At 39.0% G+C, this 21051-nt stretch overlaps 1 protein-coding gene across 5 annotated transcripts in view; it reads right to left on the reverse strand.

Moving 5' to 3' along the window:
• The window catches only part of SCAPER (S-phase cyclin A associated protein in the ER), a 134876-nt gene that overhangs the window by 35644 nt on the left and 78181 nt on the right, over window positions 1-21051 (reverse strand). For all 5 annotated transcript variants that reach the window (XM_021543407.4, XM_021543406.4, XM_085588457.1 and 2 more), the window contains exons 24-26: window positions 13579-13694; window positions 6524-6647; window positions 120-349 (exon numbers count right to left, since the gene is read on the reverse strand). In XM_021543407.4, coding sequence (XP_021399082.3) covers window positions 120-349; window positions 6524-6647; window positions 13579-13694 — 470 coding nt within the window. The remainder of the gene's footprint in view (window positions 1-119; window positions 350-6523; window positions 6648-13578; window positions 13695-21051) is intronic.

Raw genomic sequence — 21051 nt, forward strand, 5'->3', positions numbered from 1 at the left:
CAAAGTAGTCTCACTGCTTTACGGTTAAAGCAGTTTGTTCCTCTCTTAAATCAATGCAATTTGCTTTCTCTCTCATAAGGAATGAGACTTAGACAAGTTTAATTATCTTTTTTTTAAACCTGATTAGGTCTTGGACTCTGCTGCTGAAGGCTTCCACTTGTGAGGATTTACTTTTCACTTCCTGTAGTATCTTCAGCGCAGTAGAGTGGTTGTTTCCATCTGGGAAGCTGGAGATGAGACATCTGAAAATCACAGCAGTTACCCTCAGAAGTCCTGTTGTTAAACCTTCAAAAACCTGCTTATTTACACTTCTGCTTGCAGTAGCATTTTGGTCATCTGGAACACTAATCTAAGTAAAGAGAAAAAAACACAAACCACCAGAATTCAGTAAAACTAACCAAAGTTTGTAGAGAAACATTTACAAATTTGCATAGGCCTACACCGAAAGTAGTAATAAAGTAACATTCTAGAGGCACCGATGGACATTAAACCATTTTGGGTACAAGGTAAGGTAAAGCACATAATCCAAGTTGGACCAGAATAAATCAAGTCAAAAGAATGCCATGTCTGAGAACCAAGGAAGCCTGATAGCAGCAGAACATGCCATTAGTATGACTGTTATTATGCCTAAAGCATCACCAGCGACCACTGCCCTTGTCCATCAGAGGTCACCCATCTGTCAATCATGCCAGAAGCACAACACCCTGTTCTCTCTGAGCAGACCTCACAGGAATCTCATTTTCTGCATCATTTAACTAGATCCCACTCCTAAAATGGTGAAGTTGAGCTGCACAACATGTAAATCTGAAGAAAAATCTATATGCAGGATACAGATCTGGAAGGAGATTATTACTCATGGACAGTATAATTTTTAAAAAACTCATTTCATTTTTCCATTTCTGCAGTCCAAGGTAATTAATCCACCTGAATCCTGCCCTGTTACAATCAAACAGTAAGTGGAGTGTGTATGAAGTCGTGCAGTGTTGGAGGCACACACTGGCAGCAGTCAGGGCTCAGGGCTCCTGGAACGTCCCCATGGCTGATGCTGCTGGGCCAAACCCACATCCCTCTGCCACAGCCTGAGGGTTGACACAGGCATTAGGGATCAATACAGGATGAAATGTCATTTTCCTTCCAGGTTAAAATCTTTCATGCTCAGTATATGCAAGTGAGGCCAGAGAAAAGCATTCCTCCTCGTATAGGTATCAGGAGGGATTTGGTGACACTTGGTGACAAAGAAGAACATGCACATTTCTTTATTATTCATTAGCTCTGAGCTTTGTGCTGGTACTTAAAACTCATTGTAATGGTCTGTTTCTGGTGCTGAGCCAAAAGAGCAAGTGAGAAGTCTTTAGCTGCTTATTCAAGTTCAATAGGAAAAACAATGGTACGTTGCTCCAGCAACATTTGTTGACTAAAATAATTCATGCCTAATGATACCAATTGCTCCCTGAAACAGATGGATTGAGCTTTGCAAGGTGTAAATAAACTTAAATGTGGCAACTTTAGATAAAAAATTATACATGCTATTTTTTAAAAGATTGAATAATATCTTGCAGCAGAACCTTTGGTTTGCTGTAATGAGTAGTACTATGAGTGGATAATGTCTGGTTTTGTCTCCAGTTCAATGTACATAGGAGAAATGTATTTTCTAAGTATATAGTCCTTAGCTATAAAAGTTCACGCTTTAAAAAAAACAGTTCTTCCTAATTTGTAAAATAAATAGATCTTGCACTTACTAGAGTAATTTACTGCAGAGCTAATTTCATGTTCAATTTTTTTGGAAAATGTGTGTGTTAATTAATAGAAGTGAGAACAAATGTGTTTTTTTACACAGTGCTATGTCAAACAACAAACAGAAGGAAATACTGCTTGACAGAATATGGGTAATTTTGAACTTAATTCCTTGAAGATTCTCCTTTTATACTAACTCAAATGAGTGACAACAGATCAGCTCTTTTACTGAAGAAATAATGAATGGGATAATGTGAAAGTGTGTTGAGATTTATGTTCAAAATTAATTGGTGTGCTTGCAGAGGCAAAATTAATTGGGGTGCTTGCTTGTTGATTATTATATCAAGCAAGGGGGTAAGAAATCTTAAGATTTAATAGTGTAATTATGAAAGCTTTCAAGCTCTGGTTTCTTTGTGTCAATTAAAAAATAAGTTAGTTAATTATATTCAGAGAAACTGTGTTGAACATGAGCTTTGAATGGGTAGATGTAACATTCCACATTCCTGAGTTTTAACAGTTTATATGACAAAAATCTAGAGGTGTGATTACACACTTAAACTGATTTGTTGAGTAACTGGTATAAAACATTTTTAAATCACAATGGAAAATCAGAAAATGTGTAACTACTGTCCAAATATCTGACACATCCAACACCTGAATGCTATTTTGGCTTTCCTGATGGCTGACTTTGCTGGGCCTAATCAAGAGTCTTACTTTCTTTAAGTTGGTTCTTGATTTGGAACACTCTGGTGGCCTGAGTCTCAGCTCTGGTACAGACTCCACACAAGTGATAAACTATTTCTTAGAGAATTCACCCTGTGCAGGGGTTCCCATGCTTGTGCAGAGCTGCCATAAGCTCCTCAACTCTGCCCAGCATCTTGGGCTTAAGATGCTGCAGAATATGGCCCCAATCCAGTAAAGCACTTAGGCACACATTTAATATAGCTGAAAATGCTCCTCTCTTCTGACTCACATAACCGAAATACCTCTGCAGATCAGAGCACATTCTCCTTCCGTGCTAACAAAAAACACCAAACAATTTCCAGTTAACAATGCAGAGGTCCAGGTCCAGCACTGACAACTTATTTTCATATTTTTATTTCATAAAAGGCATAGTCCTCCACAGCCATGGGGAATTTTAAATGTACAGTTGGTAAACCTAAACGGAAACACTTCAGACCTTTAGAAGCACACAATTTCCCTTCATTTGGACAATTATTTTATAGCATTCTCCCATTACCAAGAGTGATTTTGTGCTTTTCGCATGTGTAGTCATTGGGCTTGCCTCAAAAACACTCTGAAAAGTACACCTCAGTCTGAGCAGGATGTCAGACTTTCTATGTAGTAACTAGTGAACCAAAAAAATTGAAATGGCTCAGTGCATGGGCTTGCAATGGTGCAGGTAAAGGTTTCAATTTTAAATTCCCTACCCCTAAACACCAGCATGTCATTACCTCTTCTACTCCACGCCTGTTTTCAGAATTTACTACTCTCCACATGGGCTTGTGTCCTGGTTTAGGGAAAATCTGGGAGAAAACCTCTAAAGGGGTTTCCTCTAGAAAGCAAATTCAAGTGGCTCCTCCCTCAGCAGGTTTGGGAAAGTATTTCCTTGGAGAAAAGTGGAAAAAACCTGTTTATTTAACAGGCAAAGCATTCACCAGCACAAAAACTGAGCAATATTAAACAACAAAAGTTCTTGCTGCTCTGAAGAGATTCCAACCTCAGCAGGTTTTTTCTGTGAGCTGCAGCTCGGTCACTCAGTCTCTGATCAGTCCCTCCCGTGCTGGGAATGCCGTGGCCCAGAGGCCAGAGGTGCGAGCTGCCGCTGCTCGTCTGGGTGTTCAGTCCAGAGCAGGTTTAAAGAGCTCCAGAGGAAATGGAAAACCACAGTCCAGGGAACTTCTCTGCTCCAGTCAGCTAAAAGCTAACTAAAAGCAAAGGAGAGCTCTGTCCCGCTGTCTGTCCAGGAGCTGGGATGTGGAGGAATGAGTGCAGTTTCTGAAAACAAACTGTGCACTTCTCTCCCTCACTTTGCTCTCAGAACCAGTCTTAAAGGTGAAAAACTTATTTCTGGGCTAAACAGATGAATGGGGATAAGAGCATCATAAAGTCACCCCAGGACAGCCTGTTATTAGGGACTGAGGGAACTGTCAGTGCCACACAGCTGAACCCTGTGGAGACAGATGTAATTTCAAAACGGACTAGAAGAGTCAGATCTGCCTTGGATTTCAGTTCTTGTCATCATCAGTACTAACATGGAGCTGCCTTATTTGATGCAGCACAGAAGAATAAAAAAAAACTGACCAAAAATGGTGAAGAAACTGCAATAGTATGTATACTGTCATTCTGAAGAACCCCAATTAAATGGAAACACATTCCAGGCAAGAAGTGGAGGAGGAAAATTACTTTCCTGTGACTAGATAGCCAGATTAACTTAAACCCAGTAAAATTTCATAGGCCACTTACCTAAAATATGGTCCAAATTTAAGCACTGTGTTTTGGAGAAGAAAAAAAGTAACCAGCAACTGGGTTTTGATCCCTAGATTTGTTTGATGGCTACCTCACCTAATGTTCATTGTACATTCACTAATGATGTCTTACTTAGAATTTTCAGATACTATTCATTTAAAGATTGCCTTAAAAAATAATCACAGGGATCTGTCATGGTATCACACAGACAGGTATGGTTTAGGTGTATGGCTTCTCAGCTATCTTTGGTGAAAGTACATGACAGCTGCCACTTGACTGGAAATAAAACCCCCAAAATATGAAATGATCCTTACATGCGTTATAGCTCCATTAATTACTTGGTTTTGTTGGTATGAAACCTTCCAAAAAAGACAACTAGAAAAACTGCAATTATTGTGCAACTATCTTCTGGCTACAGTAGACAAAGAAGAGAAAAGACAGCAATAAATAAATGAAGCTGCAACTCCAGCACAAGACCTGTAAGAACGTAGGTGGGAAGGTTTGATCCATTAATCATGGAAATCAGGAAACACCCCTGCTGTCCTCAACAGACACTGATTTAGGCATTACCAGAGCTAAGGAGGCTGAGGAAGGTAACAGGCTAAGTCAGGCTATAGAAGGTTTCCTACCAGTCCCTTTAGGCAGGAGGCAAAGAAAGGTCTAAACAGGATACTTCAAACTATTAACCTGGACAGGCTGGATAACACACACACACACAAAAACCCAAACCAAAACTACATCCACATGAAACTGGTTGGAAATAAGGTTCATGCTAGATGTATTCAATATTATATTGAAATGTTTCTCAAAACACTACTCTTTCTGTCTTCAGCAAGTATTGGTGTACTTGTTTAATAATTTGTTAAAACCTTGCAAATATACATTCTCATATTTATGACTCCTGGTATTACTTTGGGCTTTATTTTCCAACAGTAAGTGGAAATACACATGACATAGGCAAAGGCTGCATCACACAGCTCATCCAACCAGGAAAAGTGGAGGCAGTTAAGAGTCCCTGGAGGTATATTTTAGTATTTTGATATTCAGAGCTGCTCTCAGTTTGTACATTTCTTTTTTGTAAAAAAAAAAAAAAAAAGAAAAAAAAAATTCAAACTTGATCTGATTTATTATATTTACAAGGGAGAAAAATCAGGCTTAGAAAAGCATCACTGTTTTTGAGTTTTGTACTCAAATATGCACTTCATGGAACTATGAAGACATCCCAGTTTAAGGGCCAATTCTGCATGAAGAGAACATAAAGAGACTTTCTGTAAAGGAAAGAAAAGTCCACTGTGGATCATGGGAAACATTAAGCTTTAATTACAGTTTTGCTGCAATTTAAGGGTAGTATTTGGCAACAGACTGAAACGAACTCTAAGCGCAGTAAATTTTCCTTCTGCAGTATCTCTGAGCTCTAGGTGGCCAGCCCCCTCAGGAAGTCGCAGGCCGCTCGGCGGGGCTCCCTGCGAGGGCAGGGCAGGCTCTGGCAGCCCAGCGAGCCTGGTCACCGCAGAGGGGCTGCAGCATTCCCCTGGGCAGTGCGAGTGCCGCAACCCGGCACCCGCAAGGCTCCCGGAGATCCGCCGGGACACGAGCGGCAGCTGCCACGGCAGAGGGCACGGGCTGCGTCTGGGTTTGCTTTGTGTCAAAGAACTCGGACGATCCTCTTAAAGTGTTCATCAACAGCCCTATGGCTTGTTGATTCTAACAGCGTTACTTAAATTATTAAAAGTATGTACATAACTTTTCAATTAACAAACTGCTTGGCTCACGAAAATACATACACACGATTTATAAGTAAAAAACCATGACTAAATATCTTATGATGAGCAGGTCACTATGAATTAAAAATGAGTTTTCAAATAAAATATTTAATGACATTTCAAATTAAATAAAACATTGGCAAATTAAAACTTTAATTGCTAAAGAATCCTATTTAAGCACTTCAGCAAATCAGACTCTGGCAATGTATTGACCTGACTTAGATTCGTGACACTGAAACAAGTAAGAATCACACAGACACAACTCATTGTGGTCTACAATCTAAATATTCCAATAGGGTGAATTAAAGAAAACAACCTCAGAAAAAGAACAATTTCCACTCATACGGTTCTTGGTAAACACGCTTTTGCAGAAGTTATTAGTAGAGGCAAATACATCCATTTCTACAGATACATATAGTAGATACAGCCACCAAATACAAACAAATGAATTTTAGTCTTTATTCTTGTTTACCTCCTGGTGTTTTTATACTCTGAATACTTTAACATGCTTGTGAAGCATGCAAAAATTGACAAATTAAAGAAGTTATTTTACCTACCGTAAACTGGTGTATCAACAGGTCCATCAGAAAAGTTATCTTATTACTAAAGAGAACATAGGTGCAATTTTCTATGCAGTTGCTGCAGGTGAGGCTGTAAACATTTACTGTACTGCACAGTGACCTAAAAAGTCAGAAGGGAAGAAAAATTAGAATTTTACTTACTTCAGTAAATTAAAAACAAATAATGGCAGCATCAAAAAATAAACTTGCAGGAATTCACATTTATTTTCTTTAAATTGGGATTCCAAACAAACAATAATACCTTAAATGAAATCAATTCAATAATTTGAAACAGTAAAGCCACACTTATCAGAAGCCACACTCTATGGGTACTGGACTCCCCTGTATTCAAACTCTGATGAAAACTGATACAGAATATCAGCCAGTTTCATCACTTGGATAGGTACTATTTCTTTGCCTGTGGCTTACAGCTATAGAACACACGGAACTCTTTCCTGGCAGGACCTTCCAGCCCCCTGTGAAGGATCTGACAGCAATTCCCAGGACAGCAGCGCCTGTGCTCCAGCACAGGGGACAGCGATGCCCCAGGAGCTGGCAAACCCTGCAGGTGGAAGGCCTGGATCAGAAGTTCTGGTGCCACATTGTCACCCTCTCCTCTCAGAGCCTGCAGGGCTGATGTGCAGCTCCAGCAGCACTGGGGAGCCCCACCTCTGGCTGGGGAAGAGGGCACAGCTTTGCAAGGGGAACAACACAAAACAGAAGCACATGCACAACTGCTCTCTGCACCACGGGCAGTGACTTCCATCTGCTCCAATCTCCTCAAAACAGGCCTTGCAGGGAAGCTGGAACCAGCCCTAGAGAATATTCTCACAAAGAAGATTAATCTTACCAAAGAGAACCCTATTTCAGAATAAACAAAAAGTTTGTTTCTTGACCTTTGCTTACTACAAAAGCCACCACAGTTACTTCACAGACACACAATGCAAATGCATCATGAATACATCCAACAATAAATACAGATGGCTAGACATTTACACTGTTTCTCTAAAGTAAACCAAAATAAAAAGAACTTTCACTTTGTTATGTTTTTCTCAACATATGAAAAAATGTGACTAAGTTCAAATAATTTCTAAAGAAAATAAATTATGAGTACTGCTGAAAGGTCATACAAAAGTGGGACTGCAACAAACACCAAGTTACTGCACTGAAACCATCAAAGCTGATATATAACAGAACAAGATGCAGACTAATTCAACATACTTCTGGAGATGAGTTTTACACTTTATCTTTCTCCTAAAATATTTTTGAAACAACAAAATTATTTACATAGTAAGGACTGTGGCTTTACTGATGCTGGGTTCATTGCTGTGGCATCTGGTCACTTAGCCTGGCTCCCCAGAGCTGAAATGGAAGCCTCTCACATACATTGTATTTCTCAAGCAAAGGAAAGGTGGAAATGCTCAGAGGCCGGAAAAAGTGGAGTAAGATTTTCATTTGCATGGCTGGATTGTTTTCTCTTCAGCTGGAGAATTTAGAAAGTAAGTGAATAAACATTTATACTTTCCCTCCTCTTCTGAGTATCACCATATTACTAGTTGTATTAATTTAAATGTACTGGTAATTAATTTTACTCTACTGCCTAATTAAACAAATTTCAATCTACAGCTTACATGATGTAAAAACAATATTAAAAATTACTTATTGACCAAAGGCAGGTTAATTTTCATCTACTTCGCCTAATTTTTACCCTACAAGGATAACACCTAGACATAATTGAAGCAGGATACTTGACATGCATTTTTGCAAATCTGTCTGCCACACTATTCTCTCTTCCTCTCCTGACATACAAGGGGATTAGTTCCCTTCTCTCAGTAACGCTGAAAAATATTTTCATTAGGTATCTCCTTCTATCTTTCATTAAGATTATTCCCTTGTGCAGGTATGTTGAGAGGGGAAGAGAGAAGAAACTATATTGGTAGCATCTATTTTCTGTTGAGAAGATGCTTTAAATAAGCTTGTCATTTTATCAGCTATTCTAAAATAAAGATCAATTCTATTTAAATATAAACATTATAATTCATCCAAAGTGTCAAATATGAACTTGTAGGTTAATTCTGACAGCATTTCAGAGTTCTGATGTGATTTATTTAATTCAGTGCAATAAATGCTTTTTGATATATGGGATGCCTAATTCCTAAGAGGATAATTTATTTTGCACTTGAAAACACAAAAACTTTCCACTTTATCTAAAGACCAAATTCCACTGTACCAATGCATCACGCTTTTGTATTTCCCAAGTGAAGCTCACGTCACAAAGAGTACTGGCGCTTCCAGAGGCTCTGATAATGCGTTTGAAAGGGTGCTGGAAGCAAATGGATGTCAAATGAATTTTTCACAACAATAAAGAGGGTTCCTTTAATTGATACCATAAGCTTGCTAACAGCAGCTCGTCTGAACACATTCTGATCACGACGTGCTCAGCTCTGCCTCAGCTCCACGGCCTGACTGGAATTCAGCACCAGGAGCGTCACACAGAAGTGTCCCCAGGTGGTTGGCAGTGTTAAATGGCAGATTAGAGACAGCACAACTAATTTCTTTACTTTAATCTTATTAAGAGAACAACAGCTGTCAACTGTCACCATTTCTGCACAAGGCTGCCGAGACAAGGGAGGGGCTGCAAATGGTGGAGCCACAACTTTATTTAACCACACCTTACACTCGCTGGGATGGAAAACCCAATGCATTTCCCAGCCTTTTCTTCCCTTTTGGAGGAAAAGAACTGCTCTGAATTCCAAAGGTGTTATCGCCTGAGATCCCACAGGCAGCTGAAGGCCTGGAGCAGGAGGCTCTGCAAAGCAGGTGGTTATTGATCACTGATGTTGCTCTAAACTTTGTATCACACCCACAAATCAGATTTCCAGCCCTGGCCCCTGCACGTTCACTCCAGCCCACGGCCAGGCTGCCCTCAGATGCAAGGCTTTCCTCCAGAGTAAATCCAATTATAAAAACCTCCTTATGGTACACAAGCTTGGAGCCAAAAAAGAAATCTGTCTTTAAACTAGACAAAAATATGCATCTGTATGTTATGTTTATTTTACATGAATATGAAGGAGGAGGAGAAGAGGATTCATTTCAATAAAGCTAGATCTCAACAGTTTATATTGTCTGCACATGATTATTTTTAAATGTTAGCTCATTTTTATTTCCTCAATTTCCCTGATATAAAGAAGTTGACAAACTTTAACTTTCATTAAAAATACTGAGACATCAACAGTATGCAACATTGAAAACTAATCCATGATAGTGCACCAGGATACAGAGGCAAGAACTCAACTTACGCTTTACAAAAACCAGGGAATCATCAACATACAACAATGCACCTGTTTCAAGTGTAAAGCTTTTCCCTATTCTTACAACTTCTGTTACAAATGAATATACTTTGATTATCAATGAATAACCCTAAAAGCTCAGTTTGGCAGTGCAATAACACAACACTAAGCATTATCAAATTTAGGATGTCCTAATTCAGTAGAAAACTGCTCATTTTTAACCAGTTTGAATATTATGAAGTATAAAGCAGTCTGATGGGGAAGGGGATCTTTATTGGTAATTGTTTGCTGAGCTGCAAAGAAGTGGGAGGTGAAATATTACTGAAAAATGGTGCAGAGAATGGCTGCAGAGTGGAATGGGTAAGGAACCATCAAGGTAAGAATATGGATTGAAACAACAATAAAACTGCATGAAGAGCAACACTGCAGCTTAATAAGTGTATATTTCCAAACCCTAGTAAAAATTACAGGGAACAGGATATAAAACCAGCTCTTAGTTCAAAATAGTTCTTACTGAAAAATGTCATTTGTATCACTGCTATCCAAAATATTACAGTGGCACAAATTTCTTCTTTTCATGTACGTAATTATGGCTTTTTTACCCTGATAGTATTTGCTTTAAATAAATTATGCAAGAAACTGTGTGAAAATAGAAGATACATTAAACTTGACTTCAATCTCATCTTAACTTGCAAAAGTACAACTTTGTTCTTTACACAATTACTGCCAATTTCTCTTTTAAAATACTCACCACTTAAGGAAGTCAAAGCATTTCCCAAATGTTAATTAAACAAACCCTACAAGCCTCATTTGTTAGCGGGTTTGTTACCAACATGTAATGGTAAATGAGCTGCACATTGCAAGGCAACTCAGGGGAGGAGACTCCTCTTCTGCTCCTCATCTGAAGGCATTCAATTGTTTTGCTGTGCAGCTCCCATTTGCTTTTCTGTACAAGAATATCATAGGGCTCTGAAACCTTTACAAATTCTGCTGTCTTGTTTTGTGGAGAAGTGGACAAATCCCAGAACACTACAAAATGCTGATTTGAGAAATAATATGGCTGGACATTAATTTTTATGTTAACACCAAAACTAAAACCTACTATAACCCACTGCTTTCTCTTTCCCTTTTCCACTGATTTAATTGAAGGGGAGGAAAATTGCCCCAACACCAAATGTATCATCTATCTCATAAATGTCATGTCCTCACAGCATTTCCCATCCTGCTGTTCTGACTACCGAGCTGGACAGTGGTACAAAACAACAGGCATATTGTTAAACCTTCTGATAATAAAGCTTTATCTTGTAGACATGGGATTAAAGTTCTGAGCTGCACCATACAGCCAGGATTTTGGGGAAAGAGAGATGTAGATAATAGCCCATGTAATCTCCTCACCTACTTGTAAATAGCTTATCCTCATCACAAAGCAACAGACAAATTCCCAATTTAAGATGAGTACAAATGGTCAAACATTGAAAGAACCCACAAACAATTTGAAGTACAGTAGTGTCCTTTAGCAAAGCATATTTGGCTAGGGGAAGACTGGAGGGCAATTCATGAAAAGTCTTCATTCAACTTCTCTCCACAGGGCTTTGCTTTGTCTTTAAACAGAGAAAACTGCCAGAAAAAACTGCTCCTTCGCTAGATTTAAAGTTCAAGAAATCAGGATGAAAATGACATTTGCACAAAAGAAAGAAAAGTAACTTCAAACTTGTTTCTACAGTAAATGAGAAATGTGATCTTAATTTTCTTCCTCATTTAAAGGATTAAACATATTCTATGATAGGAGGTTTTGAACCTCCCTTGAACGCTCTATATGTGAAAATTACTTAAATCCTTTCAGTGAGACCATAGCAATACCTATGAATATAGTTTGTGCCTGGTTCAAACTGCTCATAGCAAGTCCCACCCTCTGGAACTATTGCTTGCTCTTGACAGTTGAGGTGCAGATTCTGCACAGAACATTCTTCCCCACCAAAAAGGCCACAGAAATACCAAGAGAGGAGCCTCTGCATCCCATGCAACCAGACCAAGCTCCTTGGGCCGCTTCCAGTTTACTCCAGGCTCTCACAGACCAACCCAGCGAGAGCAGTTTGCTTTAGAGAGCAGGATCCTGTGTCAAATTACGTGCAAGCTGATGGATAACTTCCCAACTTCCATACTTTTGGTGCCTACAAACTGAAGACTGCAATTTGCTGTGAAGTTGAATGAAATGCTGTATTTCAGGAGTGCAGCAAAGTTCTTCAGAAGATGTTTTTAATAGACAATGCTGTCAGAACAGTTTATATTAATCTCTTTTCTGCCCCCATATTTCCTTCGGAAATACAGCTAGTGGAAAATCTGTGTTAATATAACAACATTTAGAGAATTTTTCAAAGATGAAAAAACTCTTTTTAAAATTCAGTCTTAAACAGCCTCAGAAATCTGAGTCACCATTGGTCTGAAAGGGCTGTGAGATAGACAGTTACTGTCAGAGAGAGGAGAACCTCTGATCAACTGTTTGGATGTGATTTCTGTCACACAAATGTGGCTGATGTGGGACTTTCTTTATCAGCACACAAACTCCTTCGAGAACTAATACATCCTCAAACTGCCTCACAAACCTCAAACACATTGTTTTCAGCAATGTAAACACAATGTTCTCAAACCTTCTCAACAAAGGTTACCAAAACAAGACTTCTTAAAAAGAAAGAACAAATTTAAAGCTCAATTTAAACTAGGCGTTATGTGGGCAGACAGTGTACTCCTGTCCCTTGTGAAGCTTATCCCACATTGATGAAATCACTCAAAATCAGAGACTCTACAAATGAAGATGCCCAAGGCTGTCCACGGGCTGCTCCCCATAGGCCCAGCTCAGGACTGCTCGCCATGGGGGCTGGCTGGACCTGCAGCAAGTGCATTTGGCACGATTGCAAAGGCAGGAATTTTATTTTTCGCTTAGAAGTGCAAAGATATTAAAAAATGTTTTTTCCTTAGTGCTCTTTCCTAGCACTTCACACTTATGTCCCATAAGGTATTATTGGCCAATTTTCATCCAATCTCTCACACTGTAAAGCCTAAATTATACCAATATTACAAAATATCTACAAACAAATGATGACAATGGCACACACCAGGATATCCTGGGTTTGTACTAAAAACATGCCTAGCCGTGCTCTGAAAGTACCTATGTGGTCTTGACTGTATACAACCTACAGTTAGAGATCAGGGAAAAGAGCATGTGGTTTGAGGTACCAGTTTTTGCAGGAATTCTGCTTAGTCACCACCTTCATTTTTAGGATTAGACATTTAAACCCTTCCATTCTTCTGTTCTGTAAAGAGGAATTTCTCTAATCCACAAGAATTTTGATTTACCTGTTTGTAGGCGCCCTTTCAGCTGGCAGTATCTTACAACTATTTAATTTTAAAAGCAGACAGATTCCAGTGAATTACAACCATTTAAGAAATTCCCCTGCTTCCCACTAGAGATCTCTGCAGACTAACTTCAAAAGATACGTATTTCTTCCTCTGTTAAACAGTTTTGTCTCTTCCCTTTTTACACAATTAGCTGCTGCTCAAATATATCATTGCTCAAAATAAAACCAGCAAGTTAGGAAACCAGAGGCTGAGTGGAAACGTGCTTCACCTTCCATGGCATAGAGAACAGCACACTTTTTTGCTCTGAAGTCCAACACAAGACTAGGAGAAGAAGCAGTGAAGCAGCAGATATGAAATGAATATTCCAGTGCCTCTAAGTGCAGGTGAAGGACCCATCAAACTCACTTAAAGGGAACCCGGGCAGCTGCATTCAGGTTGGTGGGAGAAGTCACCATCTGAAGAATATTTTCCAAAGCAGTCAGTCCTCCTGCAGCCCGGAATGCAATTTTATCTGCTGTGTTCTGGAGAAACAAAACACAGAAGAGACCCAACAGAAATTAAAGAAATGTCCACATAAAGGGTACATCTGACAGTTGTAGATTCTGTCAATGTAGAAAGTCCTTAATACATTTATTTACTGTGTTGGAGACATTTGAAAAAGAGCATTTCACTGCTCATGCATAAGAAAGAGGCTTTCTAGAGCAGGAGTTGAAACCCTCAGGTGAAATATTTTCAATTATCATATATACATACCCAGAACTACACAGGTAATACACTTGAATACCATATTTTCTGTAAGGACATACAATTAGAGGGACTTCAATAAAGTTCACCTTTATCTGTTGCTAATACCTTTGGAGCTTTGCTGCTTTGTATGATTTTAAAAATACAATCTCCAGATGAGTAATTCCTCCTTTTTCCAAACTTTTCCAACAGAGGACAACCTCCAGGCTTGGTTTTATAAATATGCACAAAATAGCTTAGGCAGATCCCTTTTCTGAGGTATCGACTTGGAACTTGCACATACCAGAATTTTACACTTAATTACCATCCTATCATTATTCTCACAGTATGCAAATGACTGGGGTTTTGCTGCAGCAGGTCCAGTATTTTACAACTTACACTCTTTTCCTTTCCTGCAAATTTGGTTTTCCTCTGTTTACAATAAAGCAAGTAAAATCTTCTTATTCTCTACTTCTAAGCTGCTAATTTTGTATTGTTTATAGGCAGTATTTCAACATCTTTATTTTGTCAGTGATGATGATGATGATGATATTCTAATTAATAAGAAATGATTTCTTCTTTTTTTCCCCCCAGTGTTGCAAGCACTTAATGTATGGGGAAAAAAGGGAAATCCTCTATAAAAACTATTATTTCTAGAGTATAAAGAATGTATTCTATTGTTACAGACTGTATAACAGAAAAAACTCCTAATAATGACAATAAAACATTGCCAATAAAACTCCTAATAATGATAATAAAATTCCTAATAATGACAATAAAACTCTTGACAATAAAGCATTTACTTGAACAACTACAAAAACAATTAAGCAGCTGCATTATGATTTAGATGTGCAACATTTTTCCCTGTGAGATCAGACATTGCACACAGAAGTACATATCGTACTTTTTATTTAAATCATACAACTTTCTCTCCATTTAGCTTTGGTCAAGCAACCAGCTATATTGTATTTAATTTACAACCTACAGAAAAGCATTTCACGTAAGTCAAATATTAAAAAGGGAAGCATTTTCCACAATATGAACTGCATTTAGATTTTTGGACAATCAAAAGATTTATCTTCCAAGGAATAACTGGCCTCAAATGAGTGGAAATCTGTGTGCCAACTCAACAAGCAGTTAAGAAAATCAACCAGTGCTTTCCTACAAGCTAGTTGATAAGTATAATTTTTAGGAGTTAATTTTAGCCCAGTGAGCCCAGTAAGTGTGCCTTAACTGCAAGTTATTTTTGTGTTTCCCTCATACATTATTCCTCTGTTTCCTCTTCCTCCCATCTAAAAACATCCCAAGCCCCTGCCTCCCTAAGCTCCCTTGGCTCCCAATAACACTTTCCACCGACTCCTGGTAGAGCCCTAAAGAAAAGACCCAAACAGCGAAGGAACAGTCCTGCCATAAATCATCCTATTGACTTTATTTGATCACCTTGGCTCACAGCAACATTCCCAAACTTCATCCTGTCCTGCTCCCCCAGTGCTGCAGCACCCCCAGACTGAGCCCAGCGCCTTTCTAACTGTTCCCTGCTTACTTTGGCTGAAAAGCCCCAGGTGTTTCCATCCCCCAGGTGTAGAAGAGATGCAGCTGTTTGCAGAGAGCCTTTCCTGGGGAATGGGCACAGCCTGGCCGTGCACAGCAGCACACCAGCAGCTCAGAGCTCAGCACAGGCTGTGCAGCACAGCAGCCAGGGCTCTGACACTGCTGATTTATCTGCCAGTGCTCCTCCAGCTCCACATGTGCCCAGCACTTGCCACTTCTCACTTTCCCTATTTCTCATGGGATATTATGCCACAACCTATTAACTCCTGTGGCAAGAAGTCTCTCCTGTCATTCAGACCAAATATGCCCTTTCTCTATTTCATCCCATTACTCTGAGTTATATCCGATTTATTGCATTCATTTTGCTTGTCCCCTCAGAACTGCTCCATTCTTGAACTCGCACACTGCTTCCTTTCCTCACTTGGCTTGTTCCTCAGCTCTGTGTTCTCTTTCATGCTAAACTCCACCTTTTGTATTTTTTTCACGTGACCTTTTCTTAACTGAGAACTTAACAGGAAAAGAACAGAACTTTAACAGAACTCCTCTTTTCTCCAAAAATACCTGGTACTGAAGTATCCAGAAAGGAACTTCCCCCTATCCCAGCCACACTGAAAGAAGCAACATCTCCCTGTTCTGAGGGGAGGTCTTCATATATCTATTTAAAAAATATATAAATCTTTTGAAGCTGTTTCATTCCCTATGTGCTCTCCTTCCATTTCAATCTGGAGCATCACTCGTTTTTTAGAGTGCCTGGCTCACTTTTGTCTTAATGTTTTACTAAAATACAAGTCTACTTGTATTAATAATACCAAAATATAAGTCTAATTGTCTAATTGTAATAATTCTAAAATACAAGTCAACAGACAAATTTGCATTCTAAAAACTTCTGTAACTACTACAAATTTTCTACCAAGCAGAAGGGAGTCTGCAATTTCTTCTGATTTTATATGATTTACCTATGTGTGCTATCACTCCTCTTTCTAGATTACTCATAAAAAATCATTAGCATTTTGATGCTTATGAATGAAAATGAATCTCTAACAATATGCATGGAAGAGAGGGAGAAGCTTCAGTGAAAGGAAGATACAACCAGCAGCAAAGCTGAGGAAGATCCAGGAGCACTGGATTTGTTACCTGTGCTCACAGAGGTCTGTAAAACTGCCACACAGGGATACATGGCTTTTTGCACATTTAATGTATTTCTCTCCAGTGATTCCTATAAGATGGAGAACTTCCAGGACTTCTAATCCATGTCCTGGAAGGCAATGTCAATGCTGAAGTAGCTGCCAAATCACACCAAATTTTTTAAAAATATGTCTGAATTAATTCCTACTTGAGGTAATTTTCAAATTTTAAGTATTTTTATACTCATCTAAAGAAATCTTTCTTGGATCATAAAAATACATGAGTGAGACATCTTATCCAATTTGTCTTTCTCTGAAAAATGAACTAATATTCTTGAAAAGATTATGTCCTGAAGTGTTAAAGCTTTACATTAGCTGATATTAGCTATACATTAGCTGCACATTTAGATTGGGAGGGTTATTCTGCAATCAATACAATGGGATTCACTTTCCTTGAACAATAGAAACTATATAAACATGGTTTTGTACATTGTTTTTAAAGAGTGTGTAAAAATTTGGTTTGCTAATATGCAACATTATTTTTAAACATAGTGTAAAAATTTGATTTGCTAATATGTATTTTCAGAAATTCACAACTATTCAAATTACATTTATAAACAATTTGATTTTTAAACACAAGAGGATTCCTGTGCTCTGAAGTTACCTGGTGACACAGGAGAGCAAAGACAAATGAACAAGTAGGCAAGAATTATTATTAATGTCATCTCTGCACTTTTAAGCAGAGATGAGGAGGCACAAAAACCTTGGGGATGCTACCTAGATGTGTCTTAAACATTAGGAAAACAAAAACAGAGATGCAGTTCCTGAGAGCAGCAGACGCAGCACTCAAACCCAACCCATGGAAAAAGCCTGTTTTCCTTATCCTTCCCAAGCCCATCGTTAGGAACTGCAGTGGTCATGTTTGCACAGGAGGAAAGCCAACCCAGCTGATGTGACAGGAAGCATGTATTTAATCTCTGGACCATTATAAACTTGTCATTTAAAGGCCACATCCACTAGCTTAGGCGGATCACTGCATGAATCAAGTAACTTAGTGGGAAGTGTGCGTATACTAATGCATGTGACACAGTAAACAGAAACTATGATAAATTAGACAAACCATGTTACCATTTTATGGATTAATTATGAATTAAACATATTTTAAAATGTAAAATTAATCCTTAAAAAAAGGACAAACAATCAAGACAGCTCCCTGCACAGTGGGCAAGCATGGCTGACTTATTTACCTACCTGTTACAACACTTTAATGGATCTGAATTTGCCTTCTCTCCTATGGCTTGAATGACAACTGACTAATAGGATTACAGGCTCTGTTCCAATAATAGAGCTCAGCTACATGCCAGCAAAAAATGACAGCCTAAACCTGAATTACATGGCCTGGGAATCCATCCAATTATTAACTAAAGTAACTGTTATTACCTAACCTAATCAAAGGAGAAGCAGCTGTTAATCTCTGGTGGCCTCCAGTGTAGTAGCGGTCAGACTGGATGGACTGTCTTTGTACTTGACTCCTCTACAGACAATAATTATGTCCTTTGTGATCAAGAAGGAAGGGCTTCCTAACCTTTCAGACAGAGGCAGCAGATGGGGAACAACTGTTTGTGTGTTCATTAACAAAATAGGGTAGATTTTATCAGGGTTTGGCATCTGTGGCACCCTTGGAAGCACCACTTACCTGAGGACACAAGTATGTTTGGCACATTTGAAAATGAGCAAACCAAATAGAAAGTTCAATATAAAGTTTTCATCTCATTATCTGACATTTGGTACAGAAAAATACACACAGCTCAAAAAGAGTGATTTACACATGTGCCCCATCCTACACAATGTGGCCAACAAAGAAACACATGAAAAGGCCAACTGGCCTGTGCTGGTACTTGGCTGGCTTTTGTTGAACTCATTAAAGCAGTCGCATAATGTGAACTGTGTGCTTCAGAAATAAAACCAAACTGGGGGAAAATGCTGCAGAATTTATACAAGTCAGTGGGTGACAAAGTAACACAGATGGACATAAAGCCAGCACCGCTTTGCTACAGCTTTAGGGTTGTGTATTCAATATTCCAGGAGAGAAGGGAGCCAGACCCTGCCCTGCACTGCTGCTCCCCTCTCTGTACAGGGCACTGGCAAACCACAGCACTTGTAGAGCAGCAGAGGTGAGGGAAATCTGTCCCACCAGGAGGCACAACAGAAGTGCCAAGTAGTTCCTGCTGGGGAAAGCAAAAATATGCTGGGATGACAGTGTGGAAGGACCTGAATGGGAAGATGTCTGATAATGCACAGGAACAGCCGATATTTGGAAGCTGATAACTGAATGAATTTAGGTGAGAATAAAATGGGGTTTTTTTTAATGCCAGGAGTAATTAATGATGAGCATAATATACTTAGCATATACAGTCAACTTTCAATCATTTAAAGTTTTTAAATCAACCCTGACTATCTCCTAGAAAAATATGATCCCAGTTAAATCATAATTTATTAATTTGGTGCAAGAGTTATTGGGTGAAATCCAATGTCCTGGGCCAAAGTACTTACTTCCATACATTTCTCCTGTTAAAGTATTATTATTAGTTAATAAGTAGACCAAATCAGAAATAATGCTGAGCTTCAACAGCTGAAATGATTTAATGCCAGCTTTGCTATCTCTGCTCTATGTGACTTTAGCCCATATTTGAAATATTTTTGAACTAACTGAAATACTCTGGTGTAGACCCTCCCTCAAAGACAAACCTCCAAAATAAATATTTTCATGTAGACTTAAATGGAAATTTAGAAAAATTATTTTTCCTTCATTAATCCAAAGAAGGTTTTCTGCTGGTCCAGCAGAATGTCCCAATCAGAAGCTGATCTGGAAAGCCCATTTGAACAGTCTTCAGAAACTAAAGTTTCTGAAGAAATTATTTCTAAATGGAACCCAAATACTTTGAAACATGCTGGCTTATATTTCTGAAAGAACACACTTGTGCAACTCTATTCTAAACTGTTTATTGATGGAAGAAATAATAACTAATTAGTAAAATATAGTAAAAGCTATCTTAAGAATTTTTTCTTTCCTTTTATCTAATGTTTGAAGATTGTATCTAAAATGCCAGGGGCTAGGAAAGGCAGTTCAAAGCTTGCTAAGGAAAACAAACCAGACAACTGAATACTATGCTAGCTTCTCCTTTTTTTCCCACTTTCCTCTCCCTTTAAATAAATACACAAGTATATCTACATGCACATATACACCTATGGACACATTTGTGACTGTAGAAAATCTACGTTCTTTGAGTAGTTCTCCAGACTTTATACAGTGAAAATCCCTGGAGAGTACATCAAAAGAGTATTTTCTATTAAAATAAGCAACTTTGCTCCCTGCAACACTTCTCTGTAGTGAAATTAGTGTTATAATAATCGCCCACTTCACATGTAAACCTCAAACGGGTTTTCAAACTTCAGTGAATTCACCCACAAGAAAATTTCAACCACGGAATATTAATGAAAAGCTAGTTTAGGATTAAAACGTGAGCCAGAACTGGCTGAGTGTCGCTTGAATTGGAGGAAGGCATTCACTCACATCAAGGAATATCTCTCTCGTATTTGTATCAGTTTCTTCCTCCTGAACTGCTTATGGGTGAAAGCCCCAGCAGGGAGGCTTTGACAAACACTCCACCCCCCTTGTCCTGCTCAGCACAGTGCAGATTCTGAGCCTGAAAGGTGATTTGGAAGCCTTAGGGGAAGGGCAGCTGCTCTGTCTGTGTTTCCTCAGGCAGGAGCAGAGGTTCCCTGGCACCTGCTGGCAAAGGGGCCTGGGGCAGGTGCTCCACTCCCTGCACAGCTCAGCCCCTGCTCACACCTCTGGAAAGCAGCCTCTGGCTCCTGAGCCAGCTGGGTAACACTGCCTTTTCACCTCCACAGCTCAGGTATGCCAACTGCAACTTCACAGCCTCGATTTAGCACAGAGGAAGACAAATACCTAAGAACAAAAAGGGTGAAAAGGGAAGCACTTGATATAGCATTCAAATGCAATATAAAAAATGAGGCTCACCTTACTTTTTACTGTATCAAAAATAAAAGAAGAGGCATTTTTGACCATCCTCTCTGAAAATCTACTACTGACAAGCAACCCAAAATTCATTCAGGCCTAGGGATAATAACCATACTACAAAATTGATTCTTACGCCTGTCCTGAAAACACTAAACATCCTGTGCACATAAACCTAATTTCTGTCTACACCATCGTGTACTTAACTCATTTTTCTGCTTACGAACATCTGCCCACATTGTCAGGTCAAACCAAATGCAACAGGACTCCTTACTGACTCACTGTATCACGTAATTGAAAAGGATGAGCCTTATTTACACAATCTCCTTCCAAGTTCTGCAGTGGCTTTTCAGTTTAGCAGTAAAGTCCCAGAGAGGCACCCTGTTGTACTTCTGTTGATGAGGACAAGACCCTCACAATCCAGATTGTGAAGCCACA

The sequence above is a fragment of the Lonchura striata genome, chromosome 10 (assembly GCF_050655825.1).
Source record: "Lonchura striata isolate lonStrDom1 chromosome 10, ASM5065582v1, whole genome shotgun sequence".
Taxonomy (NCBI): Eukaryota; Metazoa; Chordata; class Aves; order Passeriformes; family Estrildidae; genus Lonchura; species Lonchura striata.